This window comes from Mesocricetus auratus, unplaced genomic scaffold, assembly GCF_017639785.1.
Source record: "Mesocricetus auratus isolate SY011 unplaced genomic scaffold, BCM_Maur_2.0 Super-Scaffold_100040, whole genome shotgun sequence".
In the NCBI taxonomy this organism is placed as follows: domain Eukaryota; kingdom Metazoa; phylum Chordata; class Mammalia; order Rodentia; family Cricetidae; genus Mesocricetus; species Mesocricetus auratus.
In genome coordinates, this window is record NW_024429217.1 from 2,587,689 (window position 1) to 2,604,174 (window position 16,486).

Sequence of the window (16,486 nt, forward strand, 5' to 3'; positions counted from 1 at the left end):
AGTTTCATTTACCTGCGTTGCTACTGTGGAGTAAACTTAAGTGATTTGTAGACTTAGTTTAATTAGTTTAACAAAACAGCATGGGTATTCTCTTCAGTGGAGTGTTATTATTTTCTTTTACAAAGGGATAACAAGAAGTAGATATTTTGTCAATTCCTCTTACAGTACAATATTTTTTCATATCTTAAAAATTCAAAATATATTTTATGATAAGCTTTTCCAAGAGCTAATCTGTACAGGAAAATGCTACTATATATAAAAACTAGTGACGCTCAATCCAGAAACACTAACATATGAATTTCTAATGTAGAAATATAGAAGTGCTAATACAGAAATGCTAATATATGAAATACAGTGATACACAATCCAGAACTTGTGTGTTAAGGAGGAATTTCAGATATATTTTGGCTTTAAGTTATATCATTGAATACTAAAGTGAATGAGTGTTGTAAATGAACTCTAAACTGATAGGTTTCCTATTCTAAATCCAATCATACAATTGGGCAGTTAAAGTATACATAATGAGTTAATCAACTCTGAATTACACTTTTCCAAATATAATGTGGATAAATACGAGCAAACCTCCACATCACCACTAGATGGCACACAGGCACTTCCATTTTGGTGGAAGACTGTCTCGGTTTCATCACTATGATCAGGTCAGGGAACGTGAATGCAATCTATAACTGCATACTGCTTTCCTACCACTTAACACAATGGCACAGCTCAGTTCTCTCTTTTCCTGCCCTCTTCAACTCTAGTCAATAGCTTTTTATTGGAATCTTTTTTCAAAGAGTCTCCCTTCTAAAGGAAGTTGAAAAATTGTCTTTATAATTGACAGGTAGCATTTGTTTAAACTATCTGATAGAAACATAACAGCACAAAATGTTTTACCTAATCATCTTTTATTTCATTGCTTTGCTAATTTATGATGATAATTTTCATGCAACTAACTCTCACAGACATAAAAAGGCCCTTTAACAATCAGTCTAGGTCCCATAAGCTTCCATTTGTTCAGGTCAGCTGTCTCTGTGGGTTTCACCCACCCAGGCTTGACCCCTTTGCTCCTCCCTCTCTGCAACTCAGTTCCAGGAGTCCAGCTCAGTGTTTAGTTGTGGGTGTCTGCCTCTGCTTCCATCAGTCACTGGATGAAGGTTCTAGGATGCCATATAAGGTAGTCGTCAATCTCATTATCAGGGAAGGGCATTTAAGGTAGCCTGTCCACTATTGCTTATACTGCCAGTTGGTGTCATACTTGCAGATCTCTGTAAATCTCACTAGTGCCAGATCTCTCCTTGAACCTTTAATGACTCCCTCTGTCATAAGAGCTGAGAGCCCAGCATGGGACTTATCCAGATCCCCTAAATCTGGTTTTCAGTGAGGAGGCCTTGGTAATCTACAGGACCTCGGGTAGTAGATCAGTATTTATCCCTGGTGTATGAGTGAACTTTGGAAGCCCATTCCACTTGGAGGGATGCTCTCTCAACCTGGACACATGGGTGGGGGCTAGGCCCTGCCCTGGATGATATGACAGACTCTGGAGCTTCCCCATGGAGAGTCTCACTTCCCTGGGGAGCAGAGTGGGGATTGGTTTAGAGTTTGGGGGCTGGTGGGGGGTGAGGGAGGAGGGGAGGGAGAGGGAGCTGGAATTGATATGTGAAACAAGCTTGTTTCTAATTTAAATAAAAAAAGGAGAGGAAAAAGAAAAAATTCTCCAACATTTTGATGACACTAGTCTTCAAAATTCATATTAATGAAGGCTAAGAACTCCCAGTGACTAAGAAAGTGTTCTTCTACTGTTTACAGCTTTAGAAGGTGGAAAAGCCATACTCCTACCTCCAACTGCACGTAAGAACTAAATGGCCTGTGGTAGTAAAGAGCTGTCATTGTTTTCCTGGAGACAAACCATGGGAGATTGCTAATACTCATACTGTGAACTCGAAGATGTATGGAGACAGATCTGGAATGGGTCACCATTTTTATCCAATGAACACCTGAGTAAATAAGATGAAGGCCAGGACTTACTTGTTCTAGAATGTTCTGAAGCCTTTCTATCTCACAATCTATTACAAATTTCTTCTCTTGTCTTCTGTCAAGCTCTTCTAGCAGTTGCCTGTAGCTGACATCGTTAAAATTTTCCACACATATTGCACTGACATGCCATCCATTCTGTCCTGCTTTTTCCATAATAGCTTGAAGTATTGAATATCCTATTAGGGAGAAAAGACAGTTAATAAAATCATGCTTTTAACTTACATAGAGACATTCCTTTTGACTTATGTAGAGGCTAGATCCTTACCAATATTTTTCATATTTAAAACACACACAGGTCATTCAGAATCTTGAAAACATAAGTCATTATTTAAGAATCTTTTTTTCTTGCTTTTTTTTCCTTTGGATGTTTTTGAGTCAGGGTTTCTCTGTGTAGCTTTGTAGACCAGGCTGGATTTGAATTCACAGAGATCTGCCTGCCTCTGCCTCCTGAGTGCTGGGATTAAAGGTGTTCAACACCACTGACTGGCTTTTTCTTGTTTTCATTACTCATGACAACAAACTCTCTTAAGATATTGATTGGATTAGCCGGGCGGTGGTGGCCCTTTAATCCCAGCACTCGGGAGGCAGAGGCAGGTGGATCTCTGTGAGTTTGAGGCCAGGATGGACTGACAGCCTCCAAAACAATACAGAGAAACCCTGTCTCATAAAAACCAAAAAAAAAAAAGATATTGATTGGATGAAGTTGCCACAGTATACTTGTGTAAAATCTCAAAAGCCCTCTGTTGGAGAATATTGCATTGCTCTAGATATAGTTTTGATGAGATAAAGCAGAACCCGATTGTACAACCCCTTGTGTCAATAACAATTTTATGAAACCAGTTGTTATTTTACACTCTAAACAGAGTTTGTTTTAACAACAGTTTTAGTTTTCCCTATTGAAAGAATAGAAATATTTTTGATTTAACTATGGAAGAAAAGATGTACAAGAAAACAGTAGCATGGTATTTATTGAGGCAGTATTACTCTCAGTCTCATCTTATGATTCAGAAAGACTACACAGGGTGTCATTATTTATTAAGCTTTCCTTGTCCTGTCAGAAAAAGGGTGGACATGAAGCAGATTGTCAACAAGTGAGGGGATGAGAACTCAGATTTATAAGGGGACATTAACATTCAAATAAATGTGACCAAACTTAAAAAATGCAGTAGAAAATGCACATGTACCACGTGCCTATATAGTAATAGTTGAGAGGCAGAAGTAAGAGATCAAGGGCAGCTTCCTGTGCATGAGGAAGCAGTTTAGAGCCAGCCAGGGCTACACAACACCTTGTCCCAAACCCCCGAACAAACAACAATTCTGGAATGGCTGGCGAGTTGGCTCAGAAAATAAAGGTACCAGTGAACAGTGTTCAGTTCCCAGGTCACATGGTGGAAGGATAGGACGAAGTCCTCCAAATGAGACAATTGTATAGCGCAATGGCAGCGGTCCTGACAGAGGTGCTGGGCACCAGGAGGGCTTGCTGAACCTTTCTAGACGAGACAAGGAACGAGCATCACAGAGAAGAAACCACTTGAGTTGGGTCCTGAAGGTTGAGAAAATGCAAGATTGTTGGAGACGGGGTGCTGGTTAGGTGCTGGGGTGCATCTGGGTAAAGGATGTGCTCTCTGCCCTGTTCTTCACCCAAATAACCCTGCAAGTGGAATGAGACTGTCAGCCACAACGATGTCTTCATGCCTACTTCCTCAGCCCTCAATTTTGACTTATAATTTGAGAGATAACGATGAAAAAGATTCTTTGAATTGATAAAAAGATTCCTGAAACAAAGACTTGCTAGGATCAGAGCCTGTTAGCCACTCAGTGTTTTATTTTATAGCTTGGCATGAATTAAGTGTTCTCTCTAGTCCCAGTAAGATTGTTTAAGAGCAGTGTGAGTTCATTTTGCAGTTGCTGCCTGGCTTCTCCTCCTAAAATTTTTTGAGGTAGGTTAGAGAGTCTACAGGATTTGAAGGGAATATTTAAAGTGAACACACCGTGCTTATAAGATAAGAGAGAGAACACTTAATGGGTGGCCCACAAGTCTCTGGGTTAGGGAGTTTCATTTTAAGGTTCTCTTTTCTCTGTCTCTGAGCCCCAATGCTACGATGTGTAGGCAATGTCAACAGATGGAACTGATGATGAGATCATATCTGAAATATAAATTGCCTGATTTCCTGCCAAGTGAATACTGTGGCAGTCAGAATTCATTTCTATTTAAGTGAAAAAAAATCCCCAAAGAAGAAAGAGGGCATGCTAATTTCAATATGCTTATTGTGGCTGTGTATTGCTCCATGTAGTCTTTCCTCTTGTAGTTCATACCTGTAACTGTCTTCTCATATCTTAGCCTGACATTGCCCTTCTCCCACCAGCCTGAAATTCTAGCACTCTCTTGTTTCCTATCCAGCGAATGTGTGATGTGATAGCTTGGAAGCTTCTCCCCTTTTTTCCTTCCTTGACTTCTAAAGATTTAGTATTTATTTTGGTATATGATTGTGTGTTTGGGTAGACTTATGCACATTACAGAGGCCAAAAGAGGGCATCTGATACTGGGGTTGGGTTACTCACTTATTAGTAGTGGGAAGTGGGTGATAGGATTCAACCGCTGTCCTGGAGATAGCAAGTGCTTCTAACCTCTCAGCCTTCATTCCTTCCTTTCTTCCTTCCTTTTTCCTTCTCTCCCTTTTTTCTTTGTTAATTTATCTTTTCTCTTCATTCTTTCCTTCCTTTCTCTCTCTCTCTCTCTCTCTCTCTCTCTCTCTCTCTCTCTCTCTCTGTGTACTTACTTTTTTTTCATGAGACTGGAAACTAGAAGACATTATCAAACATCTTCCTTTATCACTCTCCATCTTATGTTTTGAGCGAATATCTTTCGCTGAACTTGGAGTTCGCCATTTCTGCTAGACTGGCTAAGCAAGGAGCCCCCTTGGGGGAACCCACCACCCTTAACACTGGGGTCATGCCTGGCTTTTGTATGGTGCTAAAGATTTAAATTCAGGTTCTCTTGTTTGCAAGTGTTCTCCACTCAGCCATCTGTCTAGATCCTGGAAGCTCTCACATTTATTAGTGTAAGAATTCATAACTATCTCTTCTGTCCTGGGCTTGCTTTCTGTTCATAACTGAAGCAAAGTTCCTTTTATGTACTTATTGTCACGTACGAATACATTATTTGATTTGACATGTAGGTGTTAAGAAATGACAATAGATATCTTATTTTGATTTTTCTTTTTTTACTTTTATTTATGACCATATCAAAATAATTCTAAGGATTTTGTTTGGTTGAGAAAGTGCTTCAAAATGATAAACAGGGACCACACACAGTGGAAGCATCTACCTGCTCTCTCAGATCAGTCTGCAGCTTAGTTCAGCTCTCTACATGCTGCTGTTAGCTTTTAGCATTATGTGACTGTCAGGCCTCATGTCGCAACAAGGTGTCCACGTTGCTATTTTCATGCTGACATGGATTTTCAGGACATAGAGAAATATTCATTTTGATGAGATTCATAAATCTAGACACTATTGAAAGATTACTACTAACAAAAAACAAAATCAAGTTTCAAGTGCAGTGTTTTACTGTCGAATTGTTGGACTTAGAAATGATACTACCAGTGAAATAAGACAAAACCCTAGAACACAATTCTGGTTAAATGTCAGAGAAAGCTGGTCATTGAAAAGGTTCATGAATCATGTCAGAAATCAGTGGCATGTTTTCAATACAGGAGGAAGGGCATCATAGCATCTCAGAGCCTCGCTAAAACTCTCAGTCCTTTTATAAAGCTGTTTCACTTTAATATGCTTGCTCATTACTTACTGGCCCTTAGATATGTCTGCCTTTGTTGTTTGACACAATAGCTGAGAATGTATTGACAGTAGCAGAAAATCCTGCATGAGGCTATGATGATGTAACTTGCTTGTTATATTAACTAGAAATTACAAGTCAGGCTGCACACTTTCTACAACTGACTGTGTTTAGACCTTCAAAGTATTCAAAATATGCAATATAATATTTTTAATCAAAAGTGAATGCTACTTTTTTGGAAGAACGTCACATAGATAACAAGAATTCACTACTATAAATAGTATTTTACATACCACTTCAACTTGAAAATCTGCCCAATATTTTAATTTCATATACATTGTTGAAAACTTTCTATGTTCAAGATTTTATAATGTATAACAAGATGAACAAAGACACACACTGTCTCTTTACAATAAATGTGATGTCTACGAAACTTATAATTAGGTAGCTGTATGTAAAAACAACATTTTGTAAACAAATTCAAAGGAATCAAAGAATTATGCACTAAAATAAGACATGTCCAGGTACACTCGCATTATTGGATTGCAGTGGGTAATAAACCTCCTCATAGTTATTCAAGAACACTGTGGAGCAACATAAGTTATCTAGATCATGGTATCTCACTGTACAGATTATGTTAAATAGAATGGCAGCCACACCAACAGCCCTATACTGCTACATCCTTGCACACCAAATCCTATATCATTCATGCAAAGTGACCTATCTGGGGGTGAGTAGCACCTCAGCGGTATTCTTTCTTCACCATGAGTTAGGGTTATTTGATTTTTGTCTTGTAAGACTTATTTCATGTACCTGTCTGTACACAAATCAGCAGGAGGACAAATGGAGGAATTTATGCCAGAGAGGAAATCACCTCAAAGAGATGGGAGCTATCTGGATACTGTAAAATGTTTCATCTGGACAAAGACCAGACATTGTCTACAGTGTTTTCAGTGGTATAATTATGAACAGACTACACAATGCTTGATCCATAAATCATGTTTCAGAGGAGTAGGGCACCGAAGAGAAAAGGAGAAGGAGTGAGAACCCAGAATTTATCAATGGATGTAAGCAGAGTCACAAAGTCTGGGGATGAAGCAAATGCCACATGCTGAATGTGGGCTGGAGAAATGTCTAGGTTATAGAAAGGGGTGTGTGTGTGTGTGTGTGTGTGTGTGTGTGTGTGTGTGTGTGTGTGTGCAGACAGAGATGGACACAGAGAGATGAGAGATCTGATTCTTTCCCACAAGGTGTTGTTGAGCTTGAAATGGAAGTCACCTGCTGCTACTCACAGTCATCTTCGCTGTTTATAAACCGCCAACCAGAGATCTTCCCTCTGGTCTAGCATGCGGTTTTGAGGAAAAGCCTGCTTCATGCTAATGAGTAAACTGAGTCAAAGATGTGAAGATGATACTAAAGTCCTTGCTGCATTTAGTGTGACCATGCCGGAAGCACAATGGGGATTTAGCAACTTTTTAGTTTAGACACTTGCCAAAGCAGTTGGTTACTGAAGTAACATTTTTCAAGGTCAGAGTCTTGAGCCCAGGAACTCAGTACACAGCAGGGAAACCCAGCCTGTCCGCCTGGACTAACTTAGCAGCAGCCCTGTCTGCAGTGCTCACTTGTGCTGGAGTCCGGGAAGCATGCACTGAAGTAAACATGGGTTTCCTCTCCCATATGGGTTGAAGATTCCATGTGAACCTGGGACAAGAGAAAAGGACTAGCTTTTCTACCAATGCTCAAGGGTTCAAATATAAAATCTACTTTCAAAGTTGAACTGAATGCTACTTTTAAATATGGTTTGAGGCCTTTATAATATTTTGTATTACTGATTGTAATATTTCTCTCTGTCCCCTACATCGCAGTGTTACTTCACAGTTCAGATGACCACTGACAAAGGAACTCAGGACATTAGATATCTACAGCATTGTAGCAAGGATTGTAGGTTGCTTTCTGGTAGTGAGCAGTGGAATTTTAAACTGGGATAGAGACATTCAGAATAAATATTTTTATTCTAACTTGTTCATCTGGAGATACTGCTGTGACTAAGTGTCAGCTGATTGACAGGATGTGCGGAAGCTTCCGAGTACTTGACTGTTTATTGTCCTGTCATCTTGCACCTGAGTGTGAATCCCACCCTTGGCCAGTGTACCTGAGTGTGAATCCCACCATTGGCCACAGGTCTCAGTTGTGCATTATGCAATAATACTATTCTGTTTGCTTGTTCTTTGCTATTTTATTAAGTATTTAAGAATAGTTTGTCTTTACATTCTGACTCTTGTAATCTTTTAAAAAGTATTTCTTTTATTTTTGAGATTATAATTACATAATTTCCCCCTTCTGTTTCCTCCCTCCAAAATCTCTCATAGACACCTGCTTCCTCTCTATTCATGGCCTTATTCTTTTCTTTTATTGATTATTGTTACATACATTAAAAAGTACAAATCTTTTACAATTCTAATTCATATTTTATATACCATGAAGATTTTTACGATTTGTCAGTCTTACTATCCTTTTAAATGTTTATGTATTTTAATTAAAATATTATCACATCACTTTTCTTTCCCCTTTCTACAAGTACACGTTATAGGGAACTCAGGTTGTCTACTTAGTGGCATGGAATTATCCTCAGTGACAGTCTTTCTAAACTTTTCAGTAAGAGGAATAAAACTATCTTCTTTCTTTAGCCATTAAATATCAGAAGCAGAGTCCTCTGTTACATGCAATTGAACCTAATATCATGCATTAAAGTAGTCTCAACAGTTTTCAAATGACAGAAGGAAACCAAAAGCTCCTGCAAGGAGTTTGCCTGCTATCTTTTCTATTTGTCTAGGGCTTTTCTGAAACTGGGTCACTGGAGGTTTTTATTTCTATTGATTTATGTATTAATTGCTAATGCGGTGTTGTAATGGTCATTATTGTTTGTCAGCTTGACATGACTTGAAATTACCATGGGCATGAATCTCTGTGAATGTCTGTGAATGAGTTCCTACATCGGGTTAATTGAGATGGGAAGACCCACCTTGAATGCGGGTGGTGTCTTTCTGGGGACAGGAGTCCAAGGTTGAGTAAAGAGAAGGTAGCTGTGCTCCAGGTTTCTTCTCCAGTTGCCTCTCACACCCTCTAGCATGCCTTCCCCTCCATGGACTGGAGTTACTCAAACTGAAATTCCAATGAAACCATTCTTCTTTTTTGAAGTTTTTGGCCTCAAAAAGAAACCCAAGTACACCTATTTTATATAGCAACAAAATTTTCTATGAGAAAATTCTGTAGCAGTTCTATGTATAAGTTTCAATATTCTACTATTGCCAGTATGTGATCATTCTTGTCCCCTAAGTGTCTCTTGAACTGCTTTTCACCACTGTCTTCATATTGTTCACTGAAACAGCCTTCATGGATGCACCAGTGCTGAGCAACTGTCTTCACAGAACACTACTGCTCTCTTTAAGACTGTTTTCTCCCTTGTTTGTTTTCTAAAGAGAAATAGAGAGGAAGAAGGAGTGAAGCTATATGGCCGAGGAGGTGAGAAGAACTCAGATAATGAGGGGCAGAAAACTGTGATCAGAATAGACTGTAGGAAAAAATCTATTTTCAATTAAAAGAATAAAAGAGGAAGAAAACATTTTAGATACCTATAAGAACAATCAAATAAAATTAGCCCTTTCTGTAAGTGACTCTAAGATAATAAATAATAATGAAATACCAACTCATCTACCTCATCTCCCAACCCATAGCAAGACAGCTTTCTGCAGAAATAGGCTCTCATAGCCCTCTCTATATGTCATATGTCTTACAACGAAATTTTTCTTCTGAGCTTCTTGACAGTCTCATCCCTTTCTATGAACTGCCCACTAATTTATTCATGCATTCCATCACCCGGCAGCTTCTTGGTTAGATTCTGAGCACAAGAATAGCTCCAAACTGTATCAACCTGCAGTCTGGTGAGGGAGAAAGATTCTCCTCTGATCATCATTCAAATATATATTTAGACACTGTGATAAAAAATGTCCAGTAGCTTCAAATGCTTCTTGTATCACTGGAAGAAAGGATACGATACACACACACACACACACACACACACACACACACACACACACACACACACGGGTGCATGCACATACACACACAGAGGTATGTATTGAATTCAGAACTTGATCTTTGCTCTTCAGGGATTTTAAGAAGATAATGCTTCTTAGAAATATTGTATTTGAAGTTAAGGAGTAGGATACCTGTAGGTAGGTGAGACAGAAACAAACGCCATTTAGGAAGCCTTGCCTCAGTACCACAGGTAACACTGTGGAATTCAGACGTGGTGCCATGCAGAGGAAGGAAAACAGATGCTAGTTTATAAAGATGGAGAAATCACCTGGAACTTCATGATATATTAAAGAGAAGGGAGTTTGCTCATGAGCATCTTCTCTTGCAGTTATGAAGCTTGCTCCATTTCACTTCCAGTCTTCATTGACTACGTGAAAACCAGTTTTCGCCATCATTAAAGTGCATGATGAAATCAGATGTGGACTGGAGAAATCCGTCTTTCCTTCTTGCTATCACTTATTCTAGAGACAGTCTCTGTAGATATTTTCTATCAGCATACTGCTTCTCTTCAACTTTGTCTCTGGCAGTTTTCTAAATATGGTACTTTAGTCAGCATCTTTTTACAAACTGAAGCTGCCTTCTTTTAATAAGTGAGGCATTCTTGGAAGACTACTTTCATAACAATAGTAAATGCGCAGTGTTTTATATGTATGTATAGATGGTTATTATTTTGATCATAAAGGAAGATTTTTATCAGTTTTGTATCACAGTGTATAAAACTTAAAATTCTGATTTTATTCTTTCTATTTTTTATACAACAGTATCATAAAGCAACAAATCAAACCTACATAAAATACAGCTGGTGAAGGAAGTAAAATACATGTTTGAAATCTTTTTTATACATATGGATCAATGAGAGTATTTACAGCATAAGTTTGAATGATACACATATTTAATATGACAATACTTTGAAAAGGCAGGTGGTGCTCAGGCGGTGCTTCATAGCAGGGCTGTAACACAGACCTTATATGATGTTGGGTTGTGTGAGGAGCCCCAGCAAATCACTTAGACTTGGTAGATGCTGCACAGTTTTGCAGGAGGTACTTCTATGTGCTATGATTTAGTTGTTTGCCAAAAAATAGCTGGAACTCATGACAGCCATGTAGACCAGACAGTTTCTGTAGACTCACCACTAACTAGCAGTGCTGGAGATTGAACCTAGACATTCATTTCTCATGTCCAGGGTCTCCCTTCACTTTCCTATATAGTGTTGTAAGATTCCAGTAGTTCCTCTCTTTTGCTCACAAGCACATCCCATGCCTTAGCATAATCTGGCAGTACCATCTTTAGGACAGGTGACTACTCTGAAAATTCTTCCTTCCTCTGTTACCTCCACCCAGATCAAAGACCTTGGTCAGTATTACTGCCATAGCGGCTTCATGTGTGCCCCAACTCGTCCTTTGCCATTTCCCTGTACATATAGCCTAGCTTTGAGAAAGAAACTTACCAAGCAAGTCATTTCATGTACCTATTTGGTTAAAACTCTACCATTGTTTCTTTCTGTTGGCTTGTATCTCTGACTTCTTCATCACAGAACTGGTCCCTTTGCCCATTTGCTGCCTCGGACTTTCATTTGAAGTTCAGTCTGCAAAGATGAGACTTAATTTTTTTCATATAATTTAGGTCTTTATCTGAATGCTTCTTCTTTGGGACAGTATCCAAGGTTATGTCATTTAAAACTTCCCTCTCTTACCTCAAGATTGCCTATATTTCCTTCTCAGCTTAACTTTATAACATTTATCACCATTTGAACCTGGTCTGCACCTTCCTCTCTTACCCACTCATTGTTTATTCTACAACCATGGAAGTTTATGAGGTTACTCTGTCTAGAGGAGTACCTGAAATCTTTGAGGCACTCAATAATACATAAAATACTCAATAAATACATTAAAATAATTAAATATTGAAGATCAAGATAGCGATCTATTGATAACAGCCAAACCTCAAAAGATGAGAGGTAAGGGAGAGGTTAATTTATAAATTCCATTGCATAAGTGGAACCAATGAACAAATGAGAAGGGAAGGAGGGAGTCAATATAAAGGGACAACTGGAGTTAAAATGGTATATAACAATACTACATTTCATTTGGACTAATTTTTAGAGAAAGAAGGACAAAGGGTTTGTCTTAGCTGCTTCCATTTCTGTAACTTGCATGCTGTGTATATCTACATATCCTGGAAACTTTTTTCATGTGTATTTGAAATTGCCATTTCTGCTCCTCAAGAATAGCCAAAAAATACCTTCTTAATTAAAACAAGTTTTGAATGCTATCAAAATAACCTAACTTGTGTTTGTATATTAGACCCTGAAAGATGTGGAGAGGAACTAGAGAAGTGCTCTAATATATGCAGAAGGAGATCATGAGTGACAGGAACCCTAACTCTGCATGTCTTAGCCTTAAATTATTCTTGACTAATGTTTTTCAGTTTCTATCATCAATATTTACAGAAACTACACTGTATCATTAATTAAAGACAAAACAAACTGCCAAAAAGCCAGAATTAAAGCAAGTGCAAAAGCTAATTTGAAGGAGCCAGATTCTACACGAGTAATAAAAATATATGCAGAATGATAGATATGGGTTTACTTTCATTCTTCCACATGTTGACATTTAGTTATGCCAGTACTATTGTTGAAGATGTTTTATTTTTTTCCCAGCATGTGTCTCTGGTTTCTTTATAAAAAATCAGGCGTCCATAGGTGTGTGGATTTACATCTGGCTCTTCAATTTATTCTGTTGATGAGTCTGTCTGTTTTTATTCCAGTGTCATGCTGGTTTTTATTATTATAGCTCTACAGTACAACTTGAAATTAGGGATGGTGGTGCCTCTGGTATGTCTTGTGTTGTTCAGGGCTGCTTTACCTATCCAGGAGTTTTTGTTTTACTGCATGAAGTTGAGTATTATTATTTCAAAGTCTGGTCTACCGAGCGAGTTCCAGGACAGGCTCCAAAACAATACAGAGAAACCATGTCTCGGAAAAAAAAGGAAAAAAAGACTTGAAGTTTTTATTATACAGTTCTTTTACTTGCTTGACTAGAGTTACATCACGATATTTTAATTTATTTGTGACTATTATGAAGGGTATTGTTTTCCTGATTTTTTTCTCAGCCCAGTCATTATTTGTAAGGATATGGAGCAAGTAGAATACTCCTGCACTGCTTGTGGGAGTGTAAACTTGTACAGCCAGTTTGGAAACCAATATGGAGGTTTCTCAGAAAACTAGGAATCAATATACCTCAAGACCCAGATATACCACTCCTGGGCAAACACCCAAAGGATACTATATTCCATCACAAGAATACTTGCTTACCTATGTTCATATCAGCTTTGTTTAAAATATCCAGAAGGTGGCAGTAACCTAGATGTTCCTTAACTGAAAAATGAATCTATTGTCCACAGACCCAGAGAGGCTAAGTAACAAGAGGGGCTTAAGGGGGAACACAAGGATCTCTCTGAGAAAGTGTAGTAGAATAGGTTTCCATGGTGGACTGGGGGTAGGTGAGATTAGGAACAGAAGAAAGCAAGTGGTGGTGGAGGTAAAAATTACTGGGAGACATGACTGGAATTAGGGGGACAAGTTGGAAACCTAGTGTGATGGAAACTCCATGAAATCTATGAAAGAATCCTTGGCAAAGACTCCTAGTAACAGGGAAATTGAGACTGAACGGGATGTCTTCTGTAACCATCCAAGGCATCCAGTGGAGGTATTGGGACACCAACCCAGTCATGAAACCTTCATTCTACAGTTTTGCTCTGCCTGTGAAGTGTTCAGGGACCAGAGCATAGCAGAATCCTCATCAAAGAGATCAGAAAAACGTTAATGACTATGGGAGCAGGTGCAGAGTCCCACAGCCAAACATTAAGTAGAGCTCAGGGAGACCTGCAGAGGAGGAAGAAGGGTCTTAGGAACTAGGGACAACATGAGAACATGACCCACAGAGTAAACTGATTGGGATTCATTGGTTTTCCCAGAGGTTAGGGATCCTATAAGGATCTTACCTAGGTCCTCTGAATATATATTATGGCTGAGTAGCTGGTGTTATTCCTAAAAGTGGGAGTAGGGGTGTCTCTGACACTTTTTTGTGCTTTTGGAATCCTATTCCTCCCATTGGGTTGCCTCTTCCAGCCTTGATGTGATGGTATGTGCCTGGTCTTATTGTAGCATGTTATGCCATGTTTGGTTTATGTCCCTAGGAGGCCTGTTCTTTTCTGAGGGAGAAGAGGGTATAATTGATCTGGGGGGGAGACTGTGGGAAGAGGGGACAAGAAACTGTGGACAGTTGGGATGTAACATATAAAGGAAGAATAAAAAAGGAAAACAAACAAACAAAGACCAAATACTTTTCATAAAACAAATGCTGAGTAGAAATGAGTTGACCCTGAAAAGCTGACTCATTGGTCAAGTAGCATAACCAAGGCTTCACACAGATTTTTTATTCTTAAAGGAACGATTAATTTACTTTCTCCTATAGTGAAATGTGACTCCAACAGGTCTCATTAATTAGTCATGAAAGCAATCATCAGCAACAAAACATAGATGTGTTACACAATATATTAAATATCCATTGTTGGGAGCACATACCAAACTATATACTGTAAATAATGTTAATTTGTATTTGGCTTTTACACATGAAGCCCAAACTATTCATTTGGGTTGGTTTGAAAGTGATGTTTTACAATGCTATGTTGTTTCCTCTGTGGAGCAGGAGTAGCAGGGCTTAATTTTCTTTTGGTGGATTCTGGTGAAAGGATTTGCATACAATTACAGGGACAATTTTTGTTCCTAGCTGAGACAAACACAGGCTGAAGTAAGCATTTACTATATGATTAGCCTGGTTTCTGTATCCCAGGGAGGCTCACTCCATCCCATGAAGCCAGCATAAACGCCTGTCAGGGACTAAGGGTGAATGCATTTGATTACGAGCTATTAACTCCTTTTCCTGGGGAAGTGGTGCAAAGATGATCATGTAAATACTGAGTGGCTTCGTGACCAGCATGCTGGTTATGGCAGGCTCCATCTTCAGCCCAGTTACTCTCTGCCATGAAATCTGTGCTTTCTGTTTCAACTCCACAGTTCTGAGGCTGTTTATTTGAATTCTTTAACTTTCTACTTTTGTTTGACTTTTTATGTAATGAACAAGATCAACGTAGGATTTTAAAAGTCTTGGCACTTTTATTTTTCTCAGGCTGTTAATAAATGTTGGATTTCTGCCTTAGGAGAGAATAAACTTGGAATGTTCTTCTCTGAAAGAAATACTTAATGTGTTCAGAATAGGAACAGCAAACCTATTACTACAGCTTTGGGAGGTTCATAATGTATATAACTTGTGTGTGTGTGTGTGTGTGTGTGTGTATGTGTGTGTTGTGTGTATGAGTGTGTGTTGTGTGTATGTGTCTGTGTGTGTGCGAGCACTCGTGTGAGTAGAAAAGAAGTTAATACCAATACTCCTTATATTATTCAAAAAAGTAGAAAAAGAAGGAACATTGCCCAATTCATTTTACAAGGCCATAGATAACTGATATCTAAACCACAGGAAGACTCAACAAAGAAAGAGAATTACAGAACAATTTCTCTTATGAACATAGGTGTTAAAATTCTCAGTTTCATACTTGCAAACTGAATCCCAGAACACCTAAAAAATCCTCAACCATGATCACATAGACTTCATTCTGGAGATGCAAGAATGGTTCAGCACAAAGAAATTGATAAATGTCATTCATCATATAAACAAACTGAAACAGAAAACCCATAGGATCATCACATTAGATATAGAAAAGACCTTTTGACAAAATCCAACAACTCTTCAAGATAAAACTTGTGGAGATATTAAGGACACAGAGGACATATATTAACATTATAAAGGTAGTTTACAGTAAGCCCGTAGGCAACATCAATTTAAATGGAAATAAACTCAAAGTAATTCCACTAAGATCAAGAACAAAATAAGGTTGTCCATTCTGTCCATAACTATTCCCAACCTTCCTAATGCTGCAGCCCTTTAATCGAGTTCCTCATGCTGTGGTGACCCCCCCCAACCATAAAATTACTTTCACTGCTACTTTATAAAAGTAATTTTGCTATGATTATGAATCATAATGTAAATACTTTTGGAGATGAGGTTTGTAAAAGAGACTACAAATCACAGGTTGAGAACCCTGAGCTAGAACAATAAAACAATGAAAAAAGATCATGGAAATAAAATTTGAAAAGAAAGAAGTCAAATTATCTTAATTTGCAGAAAATATGATAACATATATAAATAACCCTAAAAATTCCACCAGGAATCTCCTACACTTTCAGCAACATAAGAGGATAAAAATTAACTCAGAAAAGTCAGTAGCCTTCTGTGGTGGTTTGAAAGAAAATGTTCTCCAAAGGTAGCAGCAATATTAGGAGGTGTAGCTTTATTGGAGTAGGTGTACCCTTGTTGGAGAAAGTGGGTCACTGTAGCAGTGGGTCTCAAGTCACTCCTGTTCCCTGCATACGAAGATGTAGAACTCTCAAGTCCTTTTCTAGCACCATGTCTGCCAGCTTGCTGTCAGGTCTTACCATGATGA

At 38.5% G+C, this 16,486-nt stretch overlaps 1 protein-coding gene across 11 annotated transcripts in view; it reads right to left on the reverse strand.

The window, feature by feature from the left end:
- Gria4 (glutamate ionotropic receptor AMPA type subunit 4) overlaps positions 1 to 16,486 on the reverse strand; it is a 361,933-nt gene that overhangs the window by 104,600 nt on the left and 240,847 nt on the right. For all 11 annotated transcript variants that reach the window (XR_005872745.1, XR_005872746.1, XM_040734754.1 and 8 more), the window contains exon 5: positions 2,026 to 2,210. Coding sequence is in view for 9 of the 11 variants with exons in the window: in XM_040734754.1 (XP_040590688.1) it covers positions 2,026 to 2,210 (185 nt within the window). In the remaining 2 variants the exon portion in view is untranslated. The remainder of the gene's footprint in view (positions 1 to 2,025; positions 2,211 to 16,486) is intronic.